The sequence below is a fragment of the Genypterus blacodes genome, unplaced genomic scaffold (assembly GCF_046128005.1).
Source record: "Genypterus blacodes isolate CSIRO-AG114 ecotype Tasmania unplaced genomic scaffold, CSIRO-AGI_Gbla_v1 ptg000099l_1, whole genome shotgun sequence".
Lineage (NCBI taxonomy): Eukaryota > Metazoa > Chordata > Actinopteri > Ophidiiformes > Ophidiidae > Genypterus > Genypterus blacodes.
In genome coordinates, this window is record NW_027466903.1 from 2,310,065 (window position 1) to 2,337,793 (window position 27,729).

At 46.6% G+C, this 27,729-nt stretch overlaps 3 protein-coding genes across 7 annotated transcripts; 1 reads left to right on the plus strand and 2 right to left on the minus strand.

Moving 5' to 3' along the window:
- Nucleotides 1-1,428: 1,428 nt before the first annotated feature.
- nup37 (nucleoporin 37) lies at nucleotides 1,429-9,885 on the minus strand. Of its 3 annotated transcripts, none has more exons than XM_076159687.1 (10): nucleotides 9,815-9,885; nucleotides 8,748-8,970; nucleotides 8,502-8,623; nucleotides 6,522-6,594; nucleotides 6,234-6,328; nucleotides 2,421-2,511; nucleotides 1,999-2,180; nucleotides 1,878-1,928; nucleotides 1,696-1,789; nucleotides 1,429-1,609 (listed from the first exon to the last, which is right to left on the minus strand). In XM_076159687.1, the coding sequence occupies exons 2-10, from the start codon at nucleotides 8,907-8,909 to the stop codon at nucleotides 1,496-1,498; spliced, it is 984 nt and encodes a 327-aa protein (XP_076015802.1). In that variant the 5' UTR covers nucleotides 8,910-8,970; nucleotides 9,815-9,885; the 3' UTR covers nucleotides 1,429-1,495. The 3 variants fall into 3 exon arrangements, with proteins under 3 accessions (XP_076015802.1, XP_076015803.1, XP_076015804.1); XM_076159688.1 differs by having other exon boundaries at nucleotides 8,748-8,967; nucleotides 9,815-9,877; XM_076159689.1 differs by having other exon boundaries at nucleotides 8,748-8,947; nucleotides 9,815-9,875.
- Nucleotides 9,886-10,133: 248 nt separating this feature from the next.
- On the plus strand, nucleotides 10,134-19,867 carry parpbp (PARP1 binding protein). Of its 3 annotated transcripts, none has more exons than XM_076159690.1 (11): nucleotides 10,134-10,202; nucleotides 10,477-10,632; nucleotides 10,846-11,079; nucleotides 11,203-11,307; nucleotides 11,925-12,095; nucleotides 12,189-12,343; nucleotides 14,241-14,424; nucleotides 14,573-14,754; nucleotides 16,629-16,710; nucleotides 18,720-18,918; nucleotides 19,374-19,867. In XM_076159690.1, the coding sequence occupies exons 2-11, from the start codon at nucleotides 10,483-10,485 to the stop codon at nucleotides 19,676-19,678; spliced, it is 1,767 nt and encodes a 588-aa protein (XP_076015805.1). In that variant the 5' UTR covers nucleotides 10,134-10,202; nucleotides 10,477-10,482; the 3' UTR covers nucleotides 19,679-19,867. The 3 variants fall into 3 exon arrangements, with proteins under 3 accessions (XP_076015805.1, XP_076015806.1, XP_076015807.1); XM_076159691.1 differs by having other exon boundaries at nucleotides 19,377-19,867; XM_076159692.1 differs by having other exon boundaries at nucleotides 10,148-10,202; nucleotides 10,530-10,632.
- A 60-nt stretch (nucleotides 19,868-19,927) lies between these two features.
- pmch (pro-melanin-concentrating hormone) lies at nucleotides 19,928-22,097 on the minus strand. The gene is made up of 3 exons (XM_076159886.1): nucleotides 21,879-22,097; nucleotides 20,073-20,214; nucleotides 19,928-19,977 (listed from the first exon to the last, which is right to left on the minus strand). The coding sequence occupies exons 1-3, from the start codon at nucleotides 22,095-22,097 to the stop codon at nucleotides 19,928-19,930; spliced, it is 411 nt and encodes a 136-aa protein (XP_076016001.1).
- Nucleotides 22,098-27,729: the final 5,632 nt, after the last annotated feature.

The following is a 27,729-nucleotide window of genomic DNA, read 5'->3' on the forward strand; positions in this document are numbered from 1 at the left end:
AGAAACTCTTCAAGATGGATCATGTGTTGCGGCAATGCTGCCAACATCCTCACAGATAACGTGGGGTGAAACCCTGCTGCTGTTCCCCTCAGCCACCATCAGATGGCTCACTCGAGTCACTGGGATTCCTGAGCCGCTGAGATTCATGAGTCACGTTTCAGAGAAAGTGTTGTCTCAGTTAGCCGTTGTGTTGCCCTCTAAAAAAGAGCTTTTCATAATCTTTGAAGGAGCGTGGACAGATGAAAAGGAGGCCTCGCCGCTCTGTTCCACCATTCCAGTACCACTTGTTCCTATAGAGCAGCAAACGTTGAGTGGGGAGACCACATTAGACTTGTTCAAACACAAGCGTGGACCAGGAGAGCAGTAGCATGTTATGATTGTGGATGGTGGTTAACGTGTCGCGTCCAAGAAACATACAAGGTTGAAGAACTGGTTTGAAAGACTGGGAGTCTCCACGGTCTCTGCTCTCCCCGCTCTGCTGTGAGAAGGCATCGGCGTACAATGCAAGCTAGTGTTTGATCAGACGTATGCATTAATACGGAGGCACAATAAGCGTCTGTTAGCGTCCGAGGTATGAATGCGTATATGTTCAGCGCCGCGTCTGTGGAAACAGGTGATCGGCTGTCAGCTGGAATGATTCATGATCAAGTTAATTAAATGAGTGTAACTTGAAATGGAGATGGCGCTTTCTCACACGTGGCATTCCAGTGACAGCACAATGAGGCCTTGTTTTACAGCAAGGGGGGCGCGCGGGGGGCACCAAAGGTTTAGGCCCAACTGTTCCTCGTCTGCCGTGTTTGTGTCTGTGGAACTGGCTGACAAATGATTCAGCTAGCCGGTAAGGAAAGCACTTCTCTCAACTCCTCTCGCCGCATCCTCACTCTGTCTGTCTGTTGGAACGCTCGTCTGCTCGCCATGAGCTTGGATCTGACCTGAAATGTTCCCGCACGGCCACATTTCCCAAAGCTTTTGCTATAATTACACTCTATACAACCCCCCCTTGCCAGCTTAATTCGATAGCTGGACGAAGGCCAGACCTCCTAGTCTTTCTTATCCTGACCTCACTGAGCAGCTACTTGTGCACCACGACAGGTGGAACAGAACATACAAAGATATATTCTTCATGTAACTCGCCGTCCGTCATGGATACTGAGAAGATAAGAAACAAGCAAAGAAGAAGATACCTGAGGTGCAATGTTCAGGTTGCCAGGAGAAGTGGAGTGTTGGCTCTGCTGCCCTGAGACCTTTGAAGTACAGCTCTCTTGGCAGGACATAACAGGCAAATGAAATAACTTGACAAATGGGCATTGCACAACAAAAATAAGACCAACCGGCCTTAACATGCCTACCTGAAGGAGAGAGAAATAAAAAAGAACAAAGCTCATACCTGCGATCAATTTCCATCAAATTCCATGCAAACTCGGCAAATATTCACAAAAATACTTTATTAAATGTGAGCTGGAGTAGAAATGGAGGACCTGCTGTGTTGTGGTGACTACATTTCAGTCATCCAAAAACAAAGCTTCCTGTCGCCGCCGATCACGCAGAGCGGCAGCGTCCGGTGCCAGCTGAGGCCCGAACCGACCGTGGCCGACCCGATCGTCACCGGCTTGAAGGACAAACGGAAGAAACCCAGTGAGGTAGGGAACCATTGATGACGAAACGATAAGGAGATTGATGAGGATGCTGACTGACCTGTGGGTGGCCCAGATGGTGAATGAGCAGCTGACTGCTTATCTTTCCTGGACATCCAGTTGTGGCAAAGAGGTTCTCATTGGCTCGAGACCACCTAAGGGGAGAAACAGCTGTGACTAACCCACTAACTAGGTCACTGACATTGTGGCATATCACTCAGTAAGGAAAGCCTCTTCTCTTACTTGAATAATCGTGCTTTGTCGATGTGCGCCGGGCGTTTTTCTTGTGGGTAACTGCAGGTACAAAAACACATTTAGATACGAGTTGACGTTTCAAATTATCACGTTGAGCGCATTGAGTCACCTGGAGCGAGTTATGTCCCAGATGAGCCAGTCGTTTCCTACCACAGCACCCACTTTGATGGTGTTGCTGAGGCACCAGTCCGCTGTCATGAGCGGTGACTGACCGCAGTCCAGCGACAGAATGGCTTGCTGGGTAACAAGGTCATAGAACCGGATCGTCCCCCTCTTCTCTGCTACCATTAACTGGACAGGGAACAAGTTGGTCCTCAGAATTAGTTGGGTCAAGGCTACACACTGATCCTGCCCATAGTGGAGTCTGGACATCAGAGTCAGAGTGAGTGTGAGAGAGAGTGTGAGTGTGAGTGTGAGAGTGTGAGTGTGTGAGTGTGTGAGTGTGTGTGTGTGTGTGTGTGTGTGTGTGTGTGTGTGTGTGTGTGTGTGTGTGTGTGTGTGTGTGTGTGTGTGTTTCAGTGGTGCTCTCACCTTAAATACTTCTTCTGGGTGCCAGCACACACTGATGCCAGGAGAGCGAAGCCTGAGAGTTGTGGTTTCATTTCCCTCCAAGTCCCAAACCCTGCGTGGTTGAGTAAAGACCAACACAGGATGAGAATAATGCTAACAAATATCTACTTTTAGAGTACACACACACACAGTTTTGCTACATATGTCCACTCCTATGCCGAGTTTAATCAGCTATACGTTTCAATACCCTACAATGATCAATACGAACTCTCCAAGCTTGAGTCCTGTCTAACTGAACAGCACATACGTGACATTTGATGCAGATGCGTCTTTCAGATCTAAGGCTCCTGGACGTTCAAGGGCGTTTTTCCTCGTCTTCCTAGAAAGCCTTGGCCTGGTGCGGGTCTGCTGAGACCTCGTGGGCAACACTGAGCAGTACGAATGCGAATACACATGAATTTAAATACACTTCCATGTTGTTTCCGATTCGTCGTCATTCTCAGAATTCCAGTCCAAATTTCCCTGAATTTGTGGCTGAAAACAAGACGCATTGCTAACAGGGTTTATGGCACAAGTTGAGGCAATGATGGACGTCGCCATCTCCTCCAAGTGCATGTTTGCTCCTAATCGATCTCGTTTCTGTGACTTGTGTGCAAGTGATGTACCAACTCTCAAAAAGTTTTTTCCAGGGAAAAGGGTTCCTGGGATCTGGGCCCCGAGCCGTGAGGACAGACAGACTTATGCTGGACTCATTACAGGGAAAAGGCCAGACTCGCATTACACTGAGCTATGATAGCAGGGGCAGAGGGGAAACATCACCCTCCGCCTGAGTCGGCGTTACGCTCCACTCGCATTACAGCCAATGTTTCGCTTTGGGCGGCCCGCTGCCATTCATTTGATGCACAGTGCAGAGCGGGCGGCACAATATACGCTTGCTGAGTGGCAGATGAAACATGGGGGGTCTTGCAAACAACATGACAGAGAACACAATCCGTAATCACAGCAAGCGCCACGTACCAGACAGCTCCGTTAAAATAATCACCTAATCTATAGTTTACATCAATACTGAGGCAAATTTACAAGATTTAACAATTTTGAGGTAATTCAACAACATTGTTTTGTGTGCAAAGACGCAACACTCGCCACAACACTCAACTCTTTTCTGCATCCAAGTGGACTTTGTTGTGCTCCATCAAGCTATTCAGAGGCCTTCAGACCTCTTAAGCGAATGCCAAATATATCCAGAATGCTCCAACGTACAAAAACAACATGTCAGCAACCGAGTACAGCGCGGAAAAAAATGATCTGAAAATGATGCAATTTTGTGAAATTGAGGGAATATGATTTTAATGCAACCTATGAAACCAAAAGCAGCTAAGGAACACCACGCAAGCACACGTACGGATATTATGAATCATTTGGGCTGCAGATCCCAGGATCCAGATCGGTGGTTAACCACATCTGAGCAATCCCAACCATCCCTGAACCAGCAGCAAAAGGTAGGGCCGGGGGCATGGGGCTGGGCGGGCTCGGCAAGTGTTTCTGGGAAAACTAAACAAATGCTTGTGAAGCATGGGAAGGTGCTGACTGATGAGGTCATGCAGAAGACATCATCTAATAAAGCCCCACAAAAAGAGGGCCTCCAAAGACAAGCTGAATATCAGGCGGGTTGCTGGAGAGATTGATGTCCTCAGTGGTGCGGTGCAAAAGAGGACATGCCCCGTCTCAGATGAAGACCTCGCTACACACTCAACTTTTCCTGCCTCGCCTTCCCTGCAGGAGGACAGAGGCCCATCAAATCTGTGGCCTTCTTCCCCCTTCCTGTGTGCAGGTCGATGCAGAGCCTCGGCCGGCCGAGCACGAGCGAGGCTGAGAAGGGGGGGTGGGGGGAGAAACCCCAGACCACACCAGGAAAACAGCGACTGAACCCTCTTCTCCTTCTTCTTCTTTCAGACCATGAGCCAAGCAGATCTTGATTGCACGCTACACCACCGCCGGCCAAACTGTGGTCAACCGCTCTGCCCTTCATATGGAGAGCACGGTCTCCCTGAAACAACATAACCTCTGCTGAATGAGGTGAAAGACACGAAAACACCAGCGGCCGCCTCTGATAGAACACCATATAATTGCGTAACACTACTTCGAGCAATAATACTCCGCTTCCATGTACAACAGGGGTGAAAAGGACATCTGAAGCCCTGCACCGTATTGCCCCAGTGAGCAAGCAGGGGTCGGAGCATTGCGGTGCGTCTATGTTCCCTGACTGTGAGGGCAATGGGGAACGTTGCTGAGTGCCGCAGGAACGTCACACAGAGCAGAGTAAATAATCCAGAGTCGAGTCAATAATCCAGGTGCATCTCTGGAGGAGTCAAACAATATTATCCCATTACAGCGTCCCATCAACGACGCCATTACCACGACATCTAAACTGAACAGGATCAGCTCCGGATTTGATTGTTGAAGCAATAATGTTGCCTTTATTTGAAATAACAGATCAACTACACAGAAATGTTGAAACAATGACTGAATCCATTTGTCTTGTTCCATGCTTGGTTTGCGTCACAGATCTGTTAGATGCACAGCCGCTGTATGTTCTCGTCTTTTACACAATATTAAGTAGCACGAAAAACACAGTAGATTGACATGCAATTTTAGGAGATTATCAGAGGGACAGGATGAGATGCATAATGCTGCAGCAGCAGGTGTGTGTGATCCGGGTTCATTGGTGAACTCAGTCAACCCCAAATCCCCTCAGAGACCTGCACTTCACCCCTGCAGCCTCTAGGTGGCACATTTCCCCACAGACGCCCCTACGTATCCTCCTCTCTGCCAGCACTGATCGGATGACAAGAGCCAAACGTGAACTCCCCTGAGGACGGAGAGAGGAGAGAGGTGTCTGCTCCTCCAGGTAGATGCATGTCAGACATCGCTGGGCTCCTGCAGCTGGGGGGACAGAGCTGACCTAAGAGCTACAGCACATTACAAGCTCGTCTGCCAAATGGAACAAAGCGATGTAGAGGTCATGAGCCTACACGTCCATGCATAGAGTGCCAACAGACTCGCTGTGCTGCCCTCACGCCTAGGCTCACTTTGTGTGGGCTGATTGGAAGGTCCTCTCCCGTTAACTTGATCTATCCCTGTTCCGCCTCTGTCTTCCTCCTGCATCCCATATTTTCTCAACATGACAGAATCTAAATCTTTCAGCAGATGGAGCGCACTGCTGTTTACTCTGGCTGCTCGGCAGAGGCACGGTGAGAGTGGATGCAGAGTGAAGCAGCCTCATTTCTCTGCCTGGGGAGGTTAAGCTGGTCAGGACTATAACCAATCGGAGGACACTGGCAAAATAATTGAAAAGTAAACCCAGTTGAAGGGTTTGGGGTAAACACAGACTAGAGAAAGATCACCACACATGCACTGGTGCTGCATGTAGCTTCTCCACAAATCAGCTCAGTCGAATTAAATGCTAAATTCATGATAAAAACAGTAGAAAAGCAGCTTTGTGTCCCTGAGGTGACCCTGGCTACTGACACACTGTTTCCCTCCTCTGCCATTAAGCGAAAGGGAAAGTTTGGGGACCTTGTTATGGTCCCCCCGAGAGAGGAAAATCTCTCTGCAGCTAATTGGATTTCCATATTTAACCAATTAGCGAGAAAAGCTCCAAAGCAGCTCTGTGCCTACGCACAGTCACACCGTAGCATGTTGTGCTTAGCATCATGTTTCACTATGGAAACACAGTCAGGACTTTCTGCACCATTAACAGAGAACAGAACTCAAAATCAGGAGCTGGGAACACACACACACACACACACACACACGGGAAAAAATGGTTTGGACCTGCAAGTGTGGTCATCGCTGACGGAAGCAATTTGTTTTCCTTCTGTGGGCTCGAACACCAACTGGTTAACGTAGCTGGTGTGGCCCTCCATCACCTAGGCAACATCATGCAAAAACAATGTGTAAACAATGACAGCAAACACGTGATAAATACATTATTTAGTTAGGCTTCTTTACTGCACACTTGAGTGCGGCTCCATTTCCTGAATCGCTAAGTACCAAATGTCAAGAGTTTGATGCCAACTGACAAGAGCAATCCTGCCCAATGTGGTCCAGATGTTGCACTACCTTGACTTCATGTCTGTCCTGGAGATCGGACGTCAGCAGGCGCAGTTTTCTGTCGGCTGCAGCAGTGCAAAATCTGGAGAGGAGGGAGAGAGAGAGAGAGGAAGAGTAGATGAAAATAAACAGAGAAAGAACATCAAAACAAAATCGGGCTGCATGGACCCAAAGACAGATGACATCTCTCTTTCTACACACACACAGGCCTGGGCTGACACCTCTGTGCGAGTGTGTGTCAGCGTGTGTGGTAGAGGCTTGGACAGCATTCAGTAGAAGCGCTGCCAGAGAGATTCTAATTGCAAGCTAAGATAAACACGGAGGAAAACAAGACTCCTCACGCCATCTTCACGCACGCCTCGGCTGGAGACCTGCGACTTTCCCCTCTAATCAGCCCGCATATACACCAGCGCCTGCAATTATTCACACAATTACACTAAGTCACTTATGACAAGAAAAACACACACGCATCAGCAGGAAAAACAGACAGCGGCTCACACATGCTCAGTCGCAGGCGCAGGATCTGGCAGGATGTCACTACAAACACCCTTAACCTGCTGCAGGGTGTTGCGGCTGTAGGAGATTAGATTATATTAGCAGAGGCCTTCTAACCCGACAAATTAGCATCCTACTACTTTGGGCTAAAGCATGGAACACATTTGGCTCTGTTTGCCTTTTGTGAAAACTCTAATGTCAAAGCCATTTTCTTGATGGATCGCCAATAATCTAAACCCTGCTGTTAAAGGGGAACACGAGTGAGCTTCAGCCTTGTTATTCTGAGGCGCCGTGATTGATGCTGAACCCTGGATGCCGATACCAAGTGTGACTACTTGACTTACTTTACGTAAATATGCCACATTGTTAAGCATGGATCCATTGAAAGTGGTTAATAAAGAGCTCGATGAGCGATCAGCGCAGCTCGGTGAGCCGCCTCCATGTTGCAGGCAACCTAAATATTCTACATTTTACTTTGCTGCTACAGAACCTTTTCCCCTTCACACCAACAAACTAGTGGAAAATAATCAAGGTTCAAAATGTGATCAGAATAGGATCTTTTGGACTAAATTGACGACTCTCTCTTTAAATGACAAACTGCTCAGTAACGTCTCTGAGCCGACGTGAGCCAGTGGCCTGTTGGAGCAGCTGCTGACAGGGCTGGCGTGGTGAAGGGTGGCAGCGTCCAAGCTCCGAGCCCCCTCTGCCCGCCCCCGTGCCTCTCTCCCTCTTTTTCGCTCTCTCTCGTCCCGGGCAAACCCGTGAGAAAGCTGCACTTTTCCTGGAAGACACGGCTGCATACAGAGCAATGGGAGGGATGGAACCCGAGTGGGCAGTCATCAGTGCAATAACACTGCGTACGTCACGCGGCCGCCTCGAGGGGACTGTGGAGTAAACCGCAGCAGCCCAGGAATTATCGCTGCCTTTCCTTTTCAATTACAGCAAGCATAAACACCTCCGGAGGGCCCGCCGACCTTCCCATCCTGCGCTCCAATTAGGATGAGAGTCTTGCTTTCTAACAATCTGCAGTTGGGCGACTTCCCTCCAGTCCAAGGCCACCTGAAACAACTCGGCTAATGTCCTGGCAGCTGCAGCGCGACACTGACAGGCCGTGTGATGAGTCTCACACATCCTGGCTGCTGCATTGCTGACAAATGATCCTGTTGTGTTTGAAGACAGACACGTAATCTTACCAACGTGGGAGTGAATTATGCCTGAGGATGTCTTGCGTAACAGGCATTTTGGCTGGCTGATGGTCAGCCATTACAACCACAACAACAGGGGCTCAAACCCAAACAAAAACCACAAAGAGGAAGGAAAGAAATGTGGTGCATTCTGCATTAAAGGACTAAATCATAGAGGCAGGTTTGTATGGAAATGTTCATCCAGACTCGGATGTAAAATCCAATTTCACTGAAATAGTTGAACATCGGGACATCCACAAAAATGGTGACATGCAGCGAAATGGTGCAGGCTTAAACAAAGACACGGTACCTGATGGTGGGGATTCTGTCCAGCCTGGACTCAGGGCTCCAGGCCAGAGCGTCAACACGCAACTCATGATGGAACGCCCGAAGAACGTTGAATTCTACCCCCTCCACCTCCACATCCTCCTCCTGTGGGAACAAGACTCTTCTCAGAACAGGCAGGTACCCTCACATGTTTCTTTGTTCACAAGTAGCACAAACTCAAAACAAGTTTAAAAAGGCAGACTGGAGTGTGTGAAGCTGCAGCTCTGACCTGGAAGAGGCAGGTGCCAACCACCACGTACTGGTTCCCGCCATAGGCCAGGAGAGAGGCGGAGGTGCCAGAGCTGAAGGGACTGAACTCCACCACGTGAACATAGTCCTCACACGCCACGGTGTAGCTCGCGCTGCGAGTGCGAACACAGTCCTCCTGCATGCTGCGTGTTCAGGTGGGTGTCAGATCAGAGCACTAACCTGCATCAGAGAGAGAGCGGCTGCTGGAGGGACAGTTACCACAACACAATGTCAAAATAGAAGCCAGAGCTATTAAAGTCACTATCAAAATGTGTAATTCTATACATAAAGATGAAAGTTGTGGAAATTTGTGTACAGGTGTTTGTTTCCTCAGATTCTGATTTATACATGATAAGACGTTCCTACAAAATAAGAATATAAAATTGCATTGTAAATTGTGACTGATATGTGAGTATACGGCACGAATAGAGGTAATGTCAGACCAAAGGTTATCATTCCTTATCTGTAAACAGACATATTTAAATCATACACAAATCATGTTTTACCAATACACACATTACAAAAAAACAGATCTAACATTATCCAACTCTTGTCTAGAGGGATGCTGTCATGTATACCCGCATTACATAAGTGAGGTTCCTTTTTAAAAAGACATACGCTCCGAATGGATCACATTGATTTGTAAACTGAATCACTTCATGGTATAAATATCTGTATGTACGGGTAAGGGAGACTATTAACTGCTCGTCTCTGAAATGGACATCAGGTGCGGTGATCTCAGTAGAATCACTGCGGTCCATAATAACGTACCGGTATCAGTAAGTCACTCCGAGAGCTACGTTAATATTAATACCGTTATCAATATAACGATTAAGAAGCCATGCTGTCAATACAACAAACGTCAGCCGGCAAAGTGCTAATGCGCGTGCAGCTAGTTAGCCAGCTACTAGCAAGAAATGAAACATAATGTTGTCTTTCTTTATTAATAACGACCCTCAGGTGGAAATAATACAGAACAGTCACACACTTAAGTCCGATTTACCTCAAAATAACACAATGACAAAAGTATTTAACCACGTTATTTACCGTAAATCGGCTGAATCAAAAGGTCCGCGCTTTTGAGAAGTTATCCATCTTCTTCCGGGTACGACATGGAGCATACCATTTGGTGTGAATGCCAATGGGGAGATTCGTGAGACGTAAACAAAAATAAATCCAAGTTCAACGCTGAACACGACGTTATTTTTTAATAATAACATTTTCGTAATGTAAAAACACTTATGGGAACGGTGACACAAAGTTGTAGAGTTAAAAGAGGGAGACGAATACTTTATTTAAGGAACAGCGTCCCGTTGTAGTGATCTAGATGCTGATTGGTCAGGCCAGGGAACGTCACCGGGATTTAAAAAATTCAAAGCAGCTGCTGTTATTGTCGCCGTCGTTTGATTTGGGACATTTCTCCAACACCACAAAGGTTTGCGCAGTTTAGTGATTATTATTTGAGAGTTTTTGTAGCCAGTGACTAAGCAAACAGTGTCTTATAATCTTGAATGTTGTCGGAAGTGACATAAAAGCTGACTTATCTGGGTATTTTTGTTATAAAGTCACGTAAATGAACCCTAATGCCCATTTCCTTAAATGACGTGACTGCCTTTGTATTATTTTATATGACTGTAATTTGTCACATAAACATGCGTTTCTACTATGATTTCGTCTACCCATATTTTTTGGTCTGTAATCTTCTATAGAAAACTATGGGGACTTTAGAAGATGGCCTCAAAACCATGGTAAAAACCTTCAGGAGAGAATGTCGCAGGGTGTCACAGTCGGAGAGGACCACCATTCATGGAGCTGATGGCATGCTGATGGTCCTGCAGTTGGCCATGGCAGAAGTTAGTAAGCAGGTAACAAACAAACCCTCTGTGGTCTGAGTACTGTATGAGCCCATTCCACATCCTGTCATAGTGCTCGTAACTAATGACATTACCACAGATTTCCGGGTGAGACCGCTCATGGCCCATTTTTGGATCATGGAAGAAGTTTTAAAACCGTGATTGGTTCCAGGCTGTGTGTAATTATGGCCACTGCCTTCGCTGTTTTCCCTCTTCCTGTGACAGCAAAGCGGCGAGTTCAAAGTGGCTCTGAGTGATGTCCTGATGGCCTGGAAACACTTACTATTAAACAAACTTCACCTGCCACCCCACAACTTTGGATGCCTGGAGAACTATGATCTCATCCTGGAAGCGTATGAATCCTTCCTGAAGCGCTCCAACACGGTGGACCTGGTTGATATCCTGTCTGCGTACAAGCAGCTGAGGGGGGACTCGGACCCAGAGGAGCCTGTGAGCCCGGTAAGTGGGAGCTGGTAGAAATCAGACTGATGACGTCGATTGTGAGAGATTAGATAGGCTACTGTGTTAGAGATGAGGCCAATCGATTTATCTCTCCATCTATGTTTTTCTTCTTTTGCCAAGACCCAGCTGTTTGAGTTTCTGTCAGGTGACGTGGAGGTCTCAGAGCTGCCCGATTCCTCAGTACCGTCAACACCATCCAGTAAGCACAGGCCCTGCAGCTCACAGGTAGGCCTGGTAGTCCTGTTAGCTGTGACCTTTTAAAGAAACCCTTTTCTTGACTTTTCCATCTCTTTCCCTCATGAAGTTTTTGATAAGCATGTAAAATGTTATTTTGGCTCAGGTCACTGTCAACTTTTCATCCCCCTCACTACCCAGTGCAGTTATTTTGTATCTGGAATCCACGCTGCTTTTTACTGACGGGACCTCTACATCACATAGATTTAATGGTGCAATGTGAATTCAATTACCAGGCACATGCTTAAAATGCAGTGCAGTGTGTGTGTGTGCCTGCACAAGACCTTCTGGATCGGCCGCGCTCCCTCAAATCGTTCTGTCATTTGCAGATTTATGAGTTTTTTTTGTAGTGGCTTACTGCTACACCACCACCGGCCCGAGTGATGTAACTTTCTGGAGTTCAGGAGAAGTCGAGGCTGTCAGCTGCTGTTTGCGGTGATCTAACTCAGGCAATAAAACTACTGTCCTTGCTGCTTTTTGATAAACACAGCCTGCAGTGGCCTCCATTCAAAAGTTTAATAATTCACTCTTTTTTTAAAGCTCTTCTCTGACCTGTAATGTGAGCCATGTGTAAGTTAAAGAAATACAGTGCGGTTTCTTGTCGTTAGGTGAAAATGGCAGTCAGGAGGGTTTACTGCTCCTACCTGGATTTGCTTGTGAACTCAAAGAACGACTTGGCCTTGGCACTCACCCTGGACGTCCCCAGTCGCACACTGGGACGAGCAGCATTCACAGACGTGAAGCGTGCAGCGTGCATCAAAAACACTTCTCTCTTCCTGGTAAGAAACAGAAAGACACACACACACACATACAATACTCCAGCAATGACGTGTTCAGACTCTGACATTCTTTGGCGCTCTCCCCTGTTGCAGGCTGTGACGTCTTTCGTGCGGGCCATCCAGCTCGGGGGAAAGGGCTACGCTCCAGCCGAGTCTGACCCACTGAGGAAACATCTCAAAGGCCTGTCTGACTTTGTCCAGTTTCTGGACAACCTGGAGGAAATTCTGGGAGAGATTCCCGACCCAAGGTACACAACGTGACTCCATCCAGGCCTCTACTCGGCTGAGGGCTGAATGGTTAACGCCTCATTAGTTGTGTGCATTGCAAAGTTCCGTCAGAGTGAATTTCTGCAGTATGCATGTTTTTATACTTACCTCATTTACTGTATTTGTATATACAAGACATTGTAGACATCACCATAACACATGCAAAGGTCAAAGGTTACATCAAGGTCTGTTCATTTTGTTGTTGAGACCATCAAACTCAATGCTTTGTTTTTTCTGACTTGAGAAATTTATACTTAAACAAGGTCATTAGCTGCACTGTTTAATCCAGTATGAATGAGTAATTGGTATTTGATCATTCCAAACAAAAAACGTAGTATTTATTTCGATTCTTTCTATTATTAGTCAAATGATTATACTGTGAAATGAATGAAGCGCTTCTATAAACACATTACATTTCCAGAGTAATCTACACAAGCTGACCAGGGAGTAAGTTTCCAAGAAACGAGCGTAAACACAAAGATCACATTTTGGTATCTGGCACCGACGTTATTGGATTTAAATTCTTCTTCCTGCAATTCAGGTTGAAGTGGAATCCTCTTTCCTCCGGGGTTTGGTCAGTGTAACTCAGGTTTTACCTTCAGGAGTCAAACGCGTCTCACAGCTGAAGGGAGCGAAGCAATGTTTAGGTGTATTTACAGATGAATTCAGCTCTGATCTGAACTCCCACCTGTCAGCTGAACTCCCACCTGTCCCAGTGCAGAGAGCAGATTGGGTCTTTGAAAAGGCCTCTCGTGTCATTCCCTGTTTGACGTGATAAGATTTGGATTGCTAAAGCATGTTCATCTCTGCTTCATCAAAGCCTATCTTTCTAAATGTTAAATGATAACTTGCATCTTTCCTGGTACAATTACCTTCATGGCTGATCTTCAAACCTCTGCAGATCTTCCTCCAGACCGTTACAGGCTGAGCGTTTTGGCATCGCAACAAAGTGGTTATCAGAAATGATTAAGATATTAAATCATGTGAGGCCTGAGCACCCTTTGTATCGGCCGGTAGCAACTATAGCTTCACTTAGTCGAGACATAACAACACATTGTAATGATTGTGTAGTGGATGTGATTCTTATTGCTCCTCTGAGGCTTCTCGGTTCATGCAGTCTGATCTGAGTGCTCTGCTTTGTGATGAGACACCGCGTGAACCCGGCCAACATGTGTCTTTCAGCAGTGTGTGCCTCTGCAGTCTCAGTGGAGTACTGTATTTCCTCATACAAACACCTTCTGTGCGGAGTTCAGGGCCCCGTGCTCGGCTAACATCTGTTTTCCCAAATGATTCGGTTACTGAGCCCTGCTCGCTCACAGCAGAGCTGGGTCAGGGTTGGACCGCCGCCTCTCCGCTGTACTGTGTTTACGTTTTCTGATCTCTTTAACACGAAGTGCTTCGGTGCACCGCACTATTAGCAATTTACAGATGTGATATTTTGGACTTTCGGTGCAGACAAAATGCGAGCGTGGATGGAAATCCTGGAGTTTCTCTGCTGACGATACACTGAGCGCAGTGACACTGCCCAGGGTGACTTAACAGGGATTTGGAGCACATTTTCACTTCATAACTATTAACATTGGCAATGCTGCATTAAAATGAAATAAAGCTCAATGGAAGTTTGCACCGAAACAATTACTCTAAGCCCGTAAAATGAGTGTCTAATTAATTGAAAGTGACGCTGCAGTTCTGGTTCCCAGTAGTAGGAGAGTTATTCATGTTGGCAAATTTTGGCTGAACTCTTAAACTAATAATTCCATCCAGATGAAACCTGTGCATTCTCCCAGAAGAAAGATTCCATTCCTGCTCAAAACAAATGCAGGTTTTTAGGATACGGCCCCCGTGATGCTCATGTGACTGTCCGTCTCTAACCCTCAGCGCGTGTGGAGCCAGGCTGGTGGCTGCTGTGAGGGCGGTGCTGGTGAAGGGACGCAGCAGTGGAGACATGGTGTACGCCGCCGCCGAAGACACAGCCAAGGACCTGAGGGAGAGAATCTGCCAGTTACACCAGGCCCAGAGACAGACGGCGGATGGAGACGGGACAGGCATAAGTCCTGCCAGGGTACTGCACAACCTCTGCTGTCCAACAAACAACACTGTTACACGATTGTATTTGCTCAACATTAACATGAAGTCTCAACATTGACACATTCAAGCCTTCTTCTGTCAGTCAGCTTTGTTAGTCCTGCACTGACTGTGGTTCTCTCCAGCCAAAGGCTTACGCAATCAATCACGCCACTGCATACGGAGGTCGGGAGACTGTGAAGGTGCTGATGGCTCTGCTGGACGAGGAAGCCCTGGCTCCTCCTTGTCGGAACAAGGCAGATCTGTTGTCTGAGGACCAGCCCGTCCTCAGCGGAGACGAGGGGACCTGCGTTCTTGCACTATTCAGGTTGGCACAGTCAAAGCACAAAACAATAAACCTCTGCCAAGGCCAAACATTTCTATGCAAAACTTTGTAGTCCTGCTAGGCACTTAGCTATACCTGGATACATAGAGCTCCTCTCTCACCATCAGATCCAGAGATAGCGAGAGTTTGGGTTTGAAGGCTTCTATACCATTCTTAGTCTCTGTCCCATATAGTGGTAACGTGGTGTTAACACAGGACAGCAGCCTGAATGGTTGTCTATTAGAGGCGGGCGGATCGGTCCTAATATCGATAATATCGATACCAACGCTGGTATTGGTATCGAACGATACTCGTGTAAAAAGATCGATACTCAAGCTTTTTTTTCTCTCCCGCACGCACTGACTGCTGCGGATTCATCAAAGTGTGTCTGTCTGTAAGAGTAGCGCTGTGTCACAGCAGGGAGCGGAGCATTACGCTTTGCTCCCCCTCCCCTCTCGTCTTTTGATGTTGCCCCGTCACTTGGCTCAGCGGCGCAAGCAGCATGCAGGTAGGCTCAGCCTGGCCTGCCCACTCAGCTCGCTCCCCTCGACACACACACACACAGTAGAGGTGGGCGACACCAGAGCAGCATTTTGTTGTATTGTGGTTTGTCAGCCCTCTACCTCAGATTTTGTTTTAATTTGCTTTAAGTGATATTTTTTTACACTCTGTTTGTATAAGAAAGAACAGAAGAGAAGTGCACTGAAAGGAAGAAAATTCCTTATTTTTTGTATTGTTTTTCTGAAGAACAATTCTATTTGAAGAAAGAAACAAAGAAAAGAAGATCTAGAAAAGATGTGTAGTGGGGGGAGATTTTTTATTTTATTTTTGTAAAAAAGTATCGGTATCGGCGATACTGGCCCTGTATTTACTTGGTATCGGATCGATACCGAAATTCCCGGTATCGCCCACCTCTATTGTCTATGGCTTAATAATGGGATTTAAGTTATATCTTGTTGATCTTGACATAACTACTGCCACAAGATTGATATCTGAAGTGACCCTCCCTCTTGTACAGTAGGTCAGGACAACATTTGGGTTGCTAGATTGTGGAAAATTCCCTTCCCTTCCCCTCTTGGATTCATAAGGACTAGGTGACCTTCTTGAAAAAACAACAGCTTAACATTTACCACTGTGGCTTTAACAGCCAATTGTACCTCAATTATCCTTTATGATTCCCTGACCAACAGGCCAAACTGCAGACCAGATGCACTTGTGATAAAAGTAAGTATATGCTCTGGTCCAACTGGCTTCTTGCTGATCTGCGAAGCATGGAAACCTTTTATGGAAAGAAGACGAATAAAAAAAAAAAGGGGGAAAATATAACGCACTCAAAACTATATATGTTAAGAATAGTCTCAGTTGCCCTTAAGCAAGCGCGTGGTGCAGACAGCAGCGGGACGTCCAGAGATACTGGAGTCGTATGTAAATATGAGAAGGAAGTAATAATAACGGAGCACCAGTTAGTTTGTGTGTGAATTGTTAACGAGGCTAAATTAAATTAAATGAGATCTTTTCATGCCAACAAGGATCATGTCAGTATGGAAAAGCATCAGAAACGGCATAAAGACCAACAGGGGACAATACAATTCTCCACTGAAAACCTTATTGTGGAACATTCTCACACCTCACTGGAAAAGACATCTGAAATGAAAATAATAGAGAGAGAAAAAAGTAGAAACCACCAGCTGTGTTCAGGGGGGCAAAGACAGAACCTTGGTCACATCCTGTGGGTGGCGATGGAGGAGTCTGACCCCGGTACGGTCCGGCGTAAGGCCGCCTTAAGAAGAGAACCATGTTTGGGAGAACTGGTTGGTTTGATCTTTTATAATTCATGAACCTCTCGTCTTTCCCTCCCTTTGTGGTTCCCACATCAGGTCCCCCGAGGCGTCTACTGGATGCTCTCCAGAACCCCTGAGGAGCCGCGTCCAGAGCCGGGAAGACCTGCTCAAACCCAAGGTAACGCCCGCCCCCTCCCTACCCTTGCAAACCATCAGCTCCTTCAAATCGAATCAGATGTCCAAACACTGAGAATAATGTCTTTACATCCTGCGATTCCTCCCTGGTATTATATTATTTATTTGCTTAGCTGATGCTCACATCTCAGCTGACTTCCACGTTCCCATTTGCACAGCTGCGTTTCAGCTCCAAGTGTCGGCCTGAGAGCGCCGTGCAAATCTGCCGTCTAAAGCGACTAATCTGCCGGGGATTCAAACCATCAACCAAGCTCGATGGGGAGGGGGTGGGGGGGGTCTCGATTTGTATGCAGTGTAAGGAATATCCGAGGTCAATATCTGTTCCTGGCTTCCCGGCTGTGACCTGTGTCGGGGTGATGGAGGACGACGGCTCGGTCGCATGCAGCTCTGGACCCTAGCTCTGGATCCCAGCAGGTTCTAAGGGCACAGATCCAGCCGCTGCCCGCTGCAATTTGATCTACGCATGACTACACGCACAACTGCTGACTCACCCAAAACACACAGCGACACGGCGGCGGTTTGTGTTTAAGTGAGCTGGATCTTTAACATGAGACTGAGCGTGTGAACCCCTTCTGAAACATGTATGCCAAACACATTTGGTGAAATGGCTCCTTTATTTGATTGCGCGAGCAGATGTCATCTTAGCTCCCCACAATCTGGCTGGCTTCCTGTTTGAGTGCGCTGTAATGGTCCCTGGGCAGCTCACCGCTTCCTGAACTCGGCGGGCGGAAGCTCTCTGCATCAATTTCACTTTGAAGACGCCATATCAGTCGCGTAACTCGACTAGCAAGGGAAACTTGAAAGGTTATTGTTTCCTGTTGTCTGGCGAATGACTTTATCACACACTTCTCCAGCAGTTTCATCATGCGCTGATGTCAACTGAAACACACACACACACAGACAGACAGACAGACAGGTTTAGCATTTGGGATCGATTTAGTGTTTCGTATTCCCAATGTCACAGATTATCCAGCTTCGTAAAAGTGTGTTTGTGTGCATGTGCGTGCGTGTGTTTGTGTGCTCAGAATCTACCTCACATTTTGATCATAAACCTTCTGACCGAACATGAAGGTTATGAAGTTGGTTTTGGGTTTTATTGCAGGGATTTTGTGATTCCACTTCCAGAGAGATTCAGTCTTTCAGCAGTTGTAATCATGCATCTGCTCCTCTTATCTTTTTCACCCGACTCACTCTCTTCCGCCCCCCCCCTCTCCCTCCCCCCTGAGTGTGTGTGTGTGTGTGAGACAGAGAAACTGCTTGCACCGGCTCTTTGGGGGAATGATGTGGCCCTTGCTGCTCAGGTGTCTCCAGCGTGGGGTCAGGCAGGGTGCCGGGGTCATCTGAGGACAGCCTCCTCCACAGCTCCAGGCTCCCACCTGCTCAGATTGAAAGTGAAGTCCTTTGTCGGTCGCAATTTGGCTCTGTCCATTCTTCCTCGCCCCCTCCCATTGTTTCTGGGAGATCGGCGTTATTAGCGAGCAGCATTTTTCGCTCTTTTTGTGAAGCGTTCCTCGGCCACGGGGCTGCTGCTGTTCTTCCTGAAGAAGAAAAGCACAAAGTCTTTGATCCCTTTGTGCTTCTCTGAGCCACTCAGCTTTGCACATCGTATTCTTCCCCTCACATTCTTCCACCACGCTGCGGCCCACTGGCCTGAAGAGTGAAATCCTTGGATTTTAATAATCCCAAGCAGGCGTAGATCAAACGCTGAGATGGAAGCTGTGGATCTGTCTGCCTCAGGGCCAAGGCCGTCCTCAGAATTCCCTCTGCAATAGCTTACTTTTAATGAGGTGCTAGTCTACAGTCTTACATTGTGATGATGATGATGGCTGAGGGCAGCTGTTTGTATGTTTTTGTGATTAGCATAACTATGGAGGAGTAGTAGGAAGCAAGAGAGATTTACTTGTTTTATTAATCCATTTCTCTCCACCCTGGTCATGTTCTCCAGGTCAGTCTCCTAGAACTTAGCTATGCCATTTTGTTGCTCTATCCTAGATTCAGAGAGATGTCAGAGGCCGCGCCATCCGGTCCCAGTTTGCCTGCACGTACAAAGACGAGGAGCCGCCCCTCGTCCGCCTGCTGGACTTCCCGAGCACCAGCCAGGTCCCCACCTGCGTGCACCCAGCCCCCAAGTGCGGGGCCCCCCGAGAGGAGGACGAGGACCTGCAGACGGATGGCGCCTCTCAGGTCACGGGTAAGCGTGTTCTCTACCCCCCTCTGTGTTTCCTCTGACGCCCTGGCGCTGAATGCAGGCCAGGGCACACTTTCTCAGCTCCGGCTTGAACCCTTCCCAATCCCAGTTTTGGGACTGGCACTTCCAACTATTAAACCAATCCCTGTTCTATAAAACCTACTCAACCCCACATCTGTAATAAAAACTGAGACACACACACACACTCCTGCACACACACACATGTTTTAGTCAATTTCCCCTTCTGTTTTTCGTTCTGTGTGAATTCAGGCTCTGCTCCATCGGGTCACTTGAGAAATGTTCAGTTTCAACTTCACAGAATAAACACACAGGCTGCTGAAAGTCGGCGCTAACGTCAGCAATCTTCGTCACAACTTTTTCCCTTTCCTCCCTTTCCTCCCTTTATTTTTCTACACAGTTGTCACACTTTTGCGTTCGCTCTGTTCCAATCTTTCCAGCAGAGCCCGCAGCCGAACGGCCAATTAAGGAGAGCAGCGCACAACGGCAGGGGGCGGCTCTGGGGCCAAAGAGCCGAAACACAAACCGCAGAAGAGAAGCTGACAAACAGAGGATTCAGGGCAAAGGAGGCAAAAGGAAGCAGGTGGATTCTTCTGACCAGCACGAGTTGGAGAACCAGCCGCCACAGAAGAAGGCGCCTGCACCCGTGTCAGCCGAGAATGCGGGCAGGAAGGTCAGCAAGGCCCCGAGCAAGAGGAAGCTGATCACAGGACAGGGGAAACTCACCAGCTTCTTCAGAGTCTGACTGCTGATCTGCACTCCATTACAGGGACTCATTGATTTGTTTTCTTTAAGCAGAACTCTGGCAAATCAGATGAGCTCAGCTAATGTTGCTGCATTAAATCACTGTCACAGTTTCACGATGAAAGACACATATGTACATGGATACATATTTTTCTGGCTTTTTCTTTTTAATAAAGATTTATGTTTTACACATTTGTGTCACATGAGATCTTGTCCAGCTCACACCAGGAGGTCTGCAGCACAGAGGCCTTCACACTTCCCAGCAGGGCCGATACACTCGTCCTATCATACACCGCAGCACTGCACACAGGGACACGCAGAAGAGTGTGATCAACACAGACATACATGGAAGTTAGCTCGTACAGACTTCAAAAGGTATCAGACGTGATACTCACTGTCCAGGTCTGTGTCTCTGCGATCCACTTTCGAACTGTACTCGGCAGGAGCGCGGCTCAAGCTGCGGCCTGTGAGCACAGGAAGCCTGCGGGGTAATGCAGGGTCAAGTGCCCAACTGTTGTGTCCCCTCAGCCGGGTGTCCTGCAGCAAAGCATTAGCAGTGTCACACAAGGGCACAAACAGTAAGTGGTTTTGATCCAAACATCTACTGATGCCTTTAAATCTAACCAGTCAGACTGTTGAGAAACAAGAGAATCTGCCAGAACATTGAGATTACAACAGCCTGGGCCCAGAATAAATGAAACAGGGCAGAAAGCGGCAGATTGCTGCAGTAGAATCAAGAACATGATGCGATTTTTCATTTCTTCAATTCATCGCTTGACGACCACATGATCCAGTTTTGAGTACACATTTGAGTACACATTTCTCAGGTGTGGATTAATGTTTGCAGTCATGACAGAATAACGGGATGATTTAGTTAGATTGAACTAGACCCAATCATGTTCTTCAAACTAGAATTTATTTCCTGTGCTTATATTGTTAAAAGTATTTGCTGTGTTTTTGCAGTGCATATTGGGCAACACACACACATGCACACACACATGCACAGCTGGGGGAAGCTGGGGCAGATCTGCAGCAGCTTTTCCAGATTATCTCCTTGCTCGCTCCAGAGAGCACATGGATCTCCGTCTCAAAGCTGCGTGAAGCCCCACGTGTCAGACTGGCCCTAAGTTTCCCAGCTTCACCTCGCCTTTTCCTCGCTGCAGCACGGTGGCCCTGCTGCTTTCTTCCATGGCCTTGTTCCCCCTCATGGCGGCTGCCTGTTCCCCATTACCGCAGAGATAACACGACGCCCCGGAGACGCGGCGGCCAGATCAAATCTTCACACGTCTGGGCCAAACGTTCGGGAATGGAGATATATCATCATTCCTCCCACTGTGAATCCAATAAATCTTATACGCTTGTGATCGTTTGACCTTTTCGTCTGATGGCGTTTCCAGGTTTTCCGACACCGCAGTAAAACCTTTTGATATACTGACTTTACAGTCGAGCCGAGGACGGTGGCCAGTTGAAAGGGGTCAACTGTTCAAAGGCGGGATGAAGATCATGTGCTCTTTCTTGTTGAAATATGGTTTGCAGAGTGTGTTCACATAAAGAAATCTCACACAATGAATAGTTATGAGGCGTGACTCTCACTGGCAGAACATAGTTAGCTGAATGAAGGAAACTCAACCAATCTGGTCATCTCACACAGACTTCCTTCGTGTCTCACTTACGGACGCAAACACCTTCATGTCATGCCTTAAAAAACCCTTAAACTTAAGATTGTAGGGGAATGTGCAGGAATAAGCGGCTTCTTCTACTGCTCAGTCTGAATGTAATGACCTCATGGAAGGTTTATTCAAGCCTTATTGAAACCTGCAAATTAGCAGAAATAGGGGCACAAAGTTCCAAATTAGAAGGAATTAGAAATTAGGAAGATAGAAAGGGTCACTATAGGACGATTAAGGCGGTTTTAAAGGTGCGTTTGGGACAGTTTTTGGGATCAAACCTCTTTCATACACTTTCACACAGTTATTTGTGGCCTATTTAAGGCAATCATTCAAGTCTTTTTCTGCTTCAATGTTTTCTGATGCAGAATGATTAAGAGCATATTTCTCCCAACTCTAATTATTCTATTCTATTTATGTCAAATTGTTATCAATTATATTTATCCATTTTATTGACAAAAATACTACTCATCATTAAAAATCATCATTATCAGAATAAATGAATACAAAATAAATGAACAGGTGTGCACTTACAGAGAGGATGAGGATCCTGGGGCTGCCCTCTTCATCCCTGCCGTTGCTTCCTTTGTAGAGAGGGACACCTGCAGCCGGCTCGCCCGCCGCTGCGTCGCCCAGTAGAGCACCCAGGCCATCAGGATCCGTGATGCTGTCGCCTACGGCCACGGCGACCGAGTGGCCACTCAGCTCGGAGAACAGCACAAGACTGATTAAGACGGAGCAGACTGAGATCATGATGGTGGAGAAGGTCACAGCCTACTGAGAGAGACGATGACTGCTGATCTGCAACGCCGAGGACGATGTTGTGACCGCGCTCTCAGCCTGCTTATATACCGGCGAATGGGAGGAAGACAACATTATTCTTGAATTAAAGGCCCATTGAATTTAATCATGACTCATGATGGCGACAAGCAGGAGGTCATAGGCGAGGTCCCAGGCCACGGCGGCTTTGTAAAGCAGCGACTCGCTCCTTTTCATGGCCGTCAGGAAACGACTCCTTGACACAGGTTGCATACATTCATTCATACATAAACAAATGGATAAGAGGGGAAACATGGGCTGTAATTCCCTCTGTATCAGAGAGCGGGGCGGTCAGCGGGTCAAAGGGCAGGAGTTATTAAAAAAGCTCGTCCCAGGATGAAATGGACGCAGCAGGAGACGGGACAGAGGCCCACAAAGACACCCATTGAATTCTGGCAGTGTAATTTCCTCTGAATGGCATCACACGGCTGCGTCATGACAACCAAACACACTCAGGGACCGTCCACAAAGGTTATTTACATTGGGAGAGAGCACAAACACTCACCACACTGCACAGAGGGAGAGAAAAAAAGGATGATTTCTTGTGATATCTTGTAGTATTAAGTGAAAATGCACTTGCAGTAAAATGAGACTTCTGATATCTACAATGATTTGACTTAATGGCTTCATGCTTATACTGTAGGTGGCAATCAGAAAAGAAGGGCAACCTTAACAAGACAGAACTTCAAACTCAACGTTTTCATCCAGTGTGCACAGCAGCATTACAGCATCTTTTTGAAATCTTCCCCTCCTATCAGATCATAAGTGATGAACTAATTGTGTGTTTGTATACAAAATTGCAGAAATGAACACAAAGCGAGTGACTCTTCAGATCAGGCTGGCTCCCATCTTTTTCTCTCATCATATACATATAGATGATCGACATTCGTATCCAACTTCCACCGAACTCTTCAGACTTCTTCTTCTGTCCAGCCCCATCTAACTGAAAAACAGGCCGACTCTCGCACCAGGAAGAACCAGGACCCCTGATTTTGAGAAAACCTCCAATAATCAAGTGCAGATGGTGCCTGATAAAATTATTTTCCTTGGATAGGAACAATACGACTGAATCATCTTAAAACATATCTCCAGACTTTGTTGAATTGTTGTTTTCCAGTTGATGATAATAATGACGCCATGGTTCTGTAGATAATGATGATGAGCAATTGAAAAAGGAGAATTCGATACAGCGCAGCTCTGCCTAACCTGCGGTGATGATCAGCTGATGATAACCAAAGGAGCCTGGTGTTGACTTTAGCCTCTCGCAGGCTCTGAGAAGGCTTCACCTTATAAACATCACAGAAGCTGTGGAGCGGAGATGGAGAACCGGGACATGAATAAAAGTTATTGAACCCAGCTGAAGTGATTTTACTTGGAGCGACCGGCCTTTATTTTGTAAGTATTATTGTTGGAGGGTGAGAACTTCTACTGAAGGACTGAACTCGTCCACAGAGGCCCGGCTGTTCCAGCAGAAGCACAACTGAACTTGTGAGCTCTGTTCTCTGTTATTGTTCTCTCTCTCTCTCTCTATCTCTCTCTCTCTCTCTCTCTCTCTCTCTCTCTCTCTCTCCAGTATATACATGTATCTCTCTCTCTCTCTCTCAAACAAATGCTGACTCACGTACACTAGCCTTTGCCGCTGCACCACCTTGCCCACAGAGTGAAAACAAAGGTAGGTAAGTTCAGGAGCTATGGGACGCATTGACACAGGCATCTACCTCAATATCACACCAGACAGCAGAATATGGCCCCTTTTATGTTAAATATGATGCAGTTATGAAGTAAAAGGAAAATACAAATGTGGAACAAATGAGGTTTTTGGAATAAATTCAAAATAACATTGGATATGTGTTCTGCTTTCAGTCAACTTGAAGGATTTCTTGCTGTCCTAAACAAGAGTAAATGTGCTGAAAAATAATGCAAATACATGTTAAATTACACATACTCTTCATAATGTAACTCTTTTACTCCTGAGATTGAAGTACAGCAACAGTACAGTGATGGAGTGGTGTGGTATTATTTTACAGAGTTCATGCACTGATATGCATGGATCCAAATCAATATGATTCCTGCTGATCCGTCAGCTGCTCTGACCTCGGAGCTGTGGTGAAGGTCTTTATCTGGTCAAACTTCAGATTTTCCTCCCGCTCAGAATTTCTAGGAAATCATTACTATAATTCTCTAACAAAGAACATTAGCATAAACGCCAAGAGTTAAATAATCTTATAAAGACCAGATGTGATTTGGTGGGTGTCCACAAAACATCATTTCCTAAATCTTCTTTGGCCTTATGCACACAGTATGTTTAGCACGTCAACCCCAGGACGGCGAGGAAGGTTCAGGCAACTTCTGAATCGCTGATTTGCAGTCGTCTCGTCTGTTAGAAGTCATAATTCTCTCCAGATTGTATTTGGAAATGTCCATGTTTGACATTTTCCATAACAGAAGAAGCTGCATGGACATTTTCTTCGACAACTCCATCAGCTGCACAGTTGCATCAGACGTGTGTCTTATATGACATCAGTAGCAGCAGCGGCGACATGGTGTTATGGTCCTCAAAGGGCCGTCAAGTTGTTTCCTCGCCTTGTGTTAACACGTTTCCTTTCATCACCGACGCTCGCCTTCTTGCGTGCAGGAAAAAAAACAAAGAGCGAAACAGACGCAGGCTCTGTCGCAGCACAGAGGAAGTTCCAGTTCCAGGGAAATGTGATGCACTAATGCTCCGTGTGTGTGTGTGTGCGCGTGCTGGATAACGTGATGTGCAGGCCGGGGTCTGGGCTGGTGCCAAAGCGCGGCCGTGCTGCGTTCGGCAGAGATGCGGGTGCAGAGGGGGGACCACATTTGGGGCGGGCAGGTTTTTTTGCTGCCCAGAGAACAGACCATGGTTTCCTGGAACAATGCAGCTGATGAGGAGCTCTCCAAGGAAAATAAGGCTCTGACATCATGGGTTCTTAAAGCGCACAGCTGAGCCAACACTCTCTCCTGCTATAATCAAGCCTCAGTGAATTTCCACTGTCGACTGAAACTGAGAAAGAGGGAGAATCTCCTCCAACGGACACTTTTTTTCACAAGCTTTAATCTAACTGCTCACATTGCCAATGCACAAAATGCACCTTTATGTGACATACCAGAATAGAATTAAAGGTGTAAAGGTCATCTCATTGACCACATCTGCAAAATGCTCTTACAGGCAAAAATCCTGCATTCAAAGTTATTTTTAAAAGGACCATGTGAGGCTTTTTGTTATATTCTCTCATGCAAAAAGTTTGACGTGCGTCCAGTAAGACAAACTAAACTGCTCAGAAAGGCTTGTGTTTGATTGGCCCATCAACATGCATCACATCTGCATTTACCCACCAACAAACCTGGTTAGATACACACACACACAAAGAACGAGGCTAACAAGTTAGTCCAGAGACAAAAGCCACAAATTTATAACAGTGAATTAACAAATCACAACTTAAACTCAAACATTCTCTTTGGCAGTGGACTGACTGACTGACTGACTGACTGACTGATGGATGGACAAACCAGAAGACGAGGCCATGACTGAAGGATCAATAATCTCTGCTGCCTGTGCAGCCTTGCAGAAACGCAAGCACTCGCAAAACAGCAATGCCTGATGGGATCGGTTCATTTTCTCACGACTTTGTGTCAAACACGGAAAAGGCCTGATGGAGTTGAATGAATCACAGATTTTGGACGTCTCATTGATTCAAAACCAACGCTTCCTCAGCAAGAGAGCTGTCTGACTGTCACAGAGTCTGTATGAAGGCTAAGAGGGTCATGGTAAAGTACATATGCTGTACTTCTCTCTAAGTGTTGAGATTACTTTCCCCTCTGCTTGACGTCTCTCAGTTTGCCTCTCATGATATGAGAACAGGAACAGAGACAACTGTGCTGAGTTGACAACACAAAAGTACAATCCGTCCTCCAGTTTCCACGCAGGAAACTCAAATCGTGTGTGTCCTTAAAAACAGTGAATGGATGAAGGCTGGTGAAGCCTCGCAACCGCTGTTCCTGTAAATCAACCAGGAGAATAAGTGGTGAACTTGGTGAGTGTAGTAAAATAGACCACGAGGTCATTCACAAGACAAGATGTGGGGTGGAACAGCATGGACGGATTGAATTTCAGGGATCGGTCCAACAATTCTGTGTCCTTAGATGCACCGAATCCCGAGATCAATGAGAACGGATCGTGTTCCTTCCAGAACCGTCCTGGTTCTTGTGGTTATTCAAACATCTTCACGTTGGACTGGTTTTCCTGCAGTCTAATCTCACTTCAGCACATTTCTGAAGTAATCCTGAGCTTTGCATTTCCTCATAGTGGCACCTGGACATTCATCTACGCTCACGTTGATAATTGGCTTATTTCTTCTGCTTTGGTGGCCTGCCACTGCTCTATTTCTCTCTCTGATTTATTTGAACTCCAAATCTTGCAAGCTTGCACACAGCAATTGGCCCATTAGGGGGAGATAATTGATTCTGTATTAGTCATCGAGAAGGATGAAATAACATCCACGAGGACCGGCCCAGGGACCTTGCCAACCCCCTCCCCCCGCTACACAGTACCGTGACAAAGCTGATCACGGGGGCCAATTTATCAGTGCATTGGGTTTGAACGTCGTACTGGATGTCTGCCGCCGATGTGAGCTGCACAAGCAGAGAGAAGGAGAGAGTGCAAGAGAGAGAGAGAGAGAGAGAGAGAGAGAGAGAGAGAGAGAGAGAAAGAGAGAGAGAGAGAGAGAGAGAGAGAGAGAGCACCACGCCCCGCTCTGTTTGCTCTGGCAGGCCTCGCCACCTTTTAGGAAGTATCGCGTTGTCGTCCTGCACACACAGTGTTCGCTCTCATCCCGCCACACAGAGGTTGAGTTATGCATGCGTGAGGCCAAAACACTAAACAAAAGACTAGACAGACCAAAGCAAAGTGTGTCTGAATCAAAGTGAAACTCTCTGAAGTCTATAGATCCTTGGAATAAGGCAGCTCAGCCTTCCTGTTCAGCACCATATGCATTGCATTACTGGCTCCTCTCCAGATAATTCATCTTAATTAGTCTAAGTAAGTCTGTTTTTCAGATAGAGTCGTCCAAGCAAAGTCCTCAAAGTGGATTGGATGGCTGACACGTTAATATCCCGAGAGAAAACAAGAAAGATTTGCTTTGTTTTAAGAGTCAGACCGGTCTGAACGTTTCCAATCAGGCCGGCTTGTGTGTAAGTCCTAAAAGTCTAATAATCCACAGGGACAGCCAAAGTACTTTTTTCTGATACAAATCAACCTGGTTCTGGACTCTTCAAGAAATGAGCGTGAGTTTAATCCTCGAAGCCAGAATTAAGAAAATTACATTTCGACAAAGCTCTTCTCCATAATCGCTCCATAAACAACATTGTTTGGTAGTTGGAAAGGTTCTCACAAGCTATGCCTGCAGACAAGACTTCATGTCTTGAATTAAAAGACAAATCCTCAAGTTTCATCTACTTTTTACATGAATCAAAGTCTCTTTTCTCAAGTCAGTTTCACTCCTTAGCAACAATAAGAATGATGATCTAGAAGGTTGTTTTTATTTGT

What these genes read in the sequence shown, in the direction of transcription:
- nup37 (XM_076159687.1), bottom strand. Translation starts at nt 8,909, where the DNA reads ATGCAGGAGGACTGTGTTCGCACTCGCAGCGCGAGCTACACCGTGGCG. An exon ending in GACAGAATCCCCACCATCAG is followed by an intron (nt 6,595 to 8,501) that starts GTACCGTGTCTT and finishes CCTCCTCTCCAG; the next exon opens with ATTTTGCACTGCTGCAGCCG. An exon ending in AGCGATGACCACACTTGCAG is followed by an intron (nt 2,512 to 6,233) that starts GTCCAAACCATT and finishes TCAACCACGCAG; the next exon opens with GGTTTGGGACTTGGAGGGAA.
- pmch (XM_076159886.1), bottom strand. Translation starts at nt 22,097, where the DNA reads ATGATCTCAGTCTGCTCCGTCTTAATCAGTCTTGTGCTGTTCTCCGAG. An exon ending in CCAGGATCCTCATCCTCTCT is followed by an intron (nt 20,215 to 21,878) that starts GTAAGTGCACAC and finishes GCTTTGCTGCAG; the next exon opens with GACACCCGGCTGAGGGGACA. An exon ending in CAGAGACACAGACCTGGACA is followed by an intron (nt 19,978 to 20,072) that starts GTGAGTATCACG and finishes CCCTGTGTGCAG; the next exon opens with TGCTGCGGTGTATGATAGGA.
- parpbp (XM_076159690.1), top strand. Translation starts at nt 10,483, where the DNA reads ATGGGGACTTTAGAAGATGGCCTCAAAACCATGGTAAAAACCTTCAGG. An exon ending in CAGAGGAGCCTGTGAGCCCG is followed by an intron (nt 11,080 to 11,202) that starts GTAAGTGGGAGC and finishes TCTTTTGCCAAG; the next exon opens with ACCCAGCTGTTTGAGTTTCT. An exon ending in TGCGTTCTTGCACTATTCAG is followed by an intron (nt 14,755 to 16,628) that starts GTTGGCACAGTC and finishes TTCCCACATCAG; the next exon opens with GTCCCCCGAGGCGTCTACTG.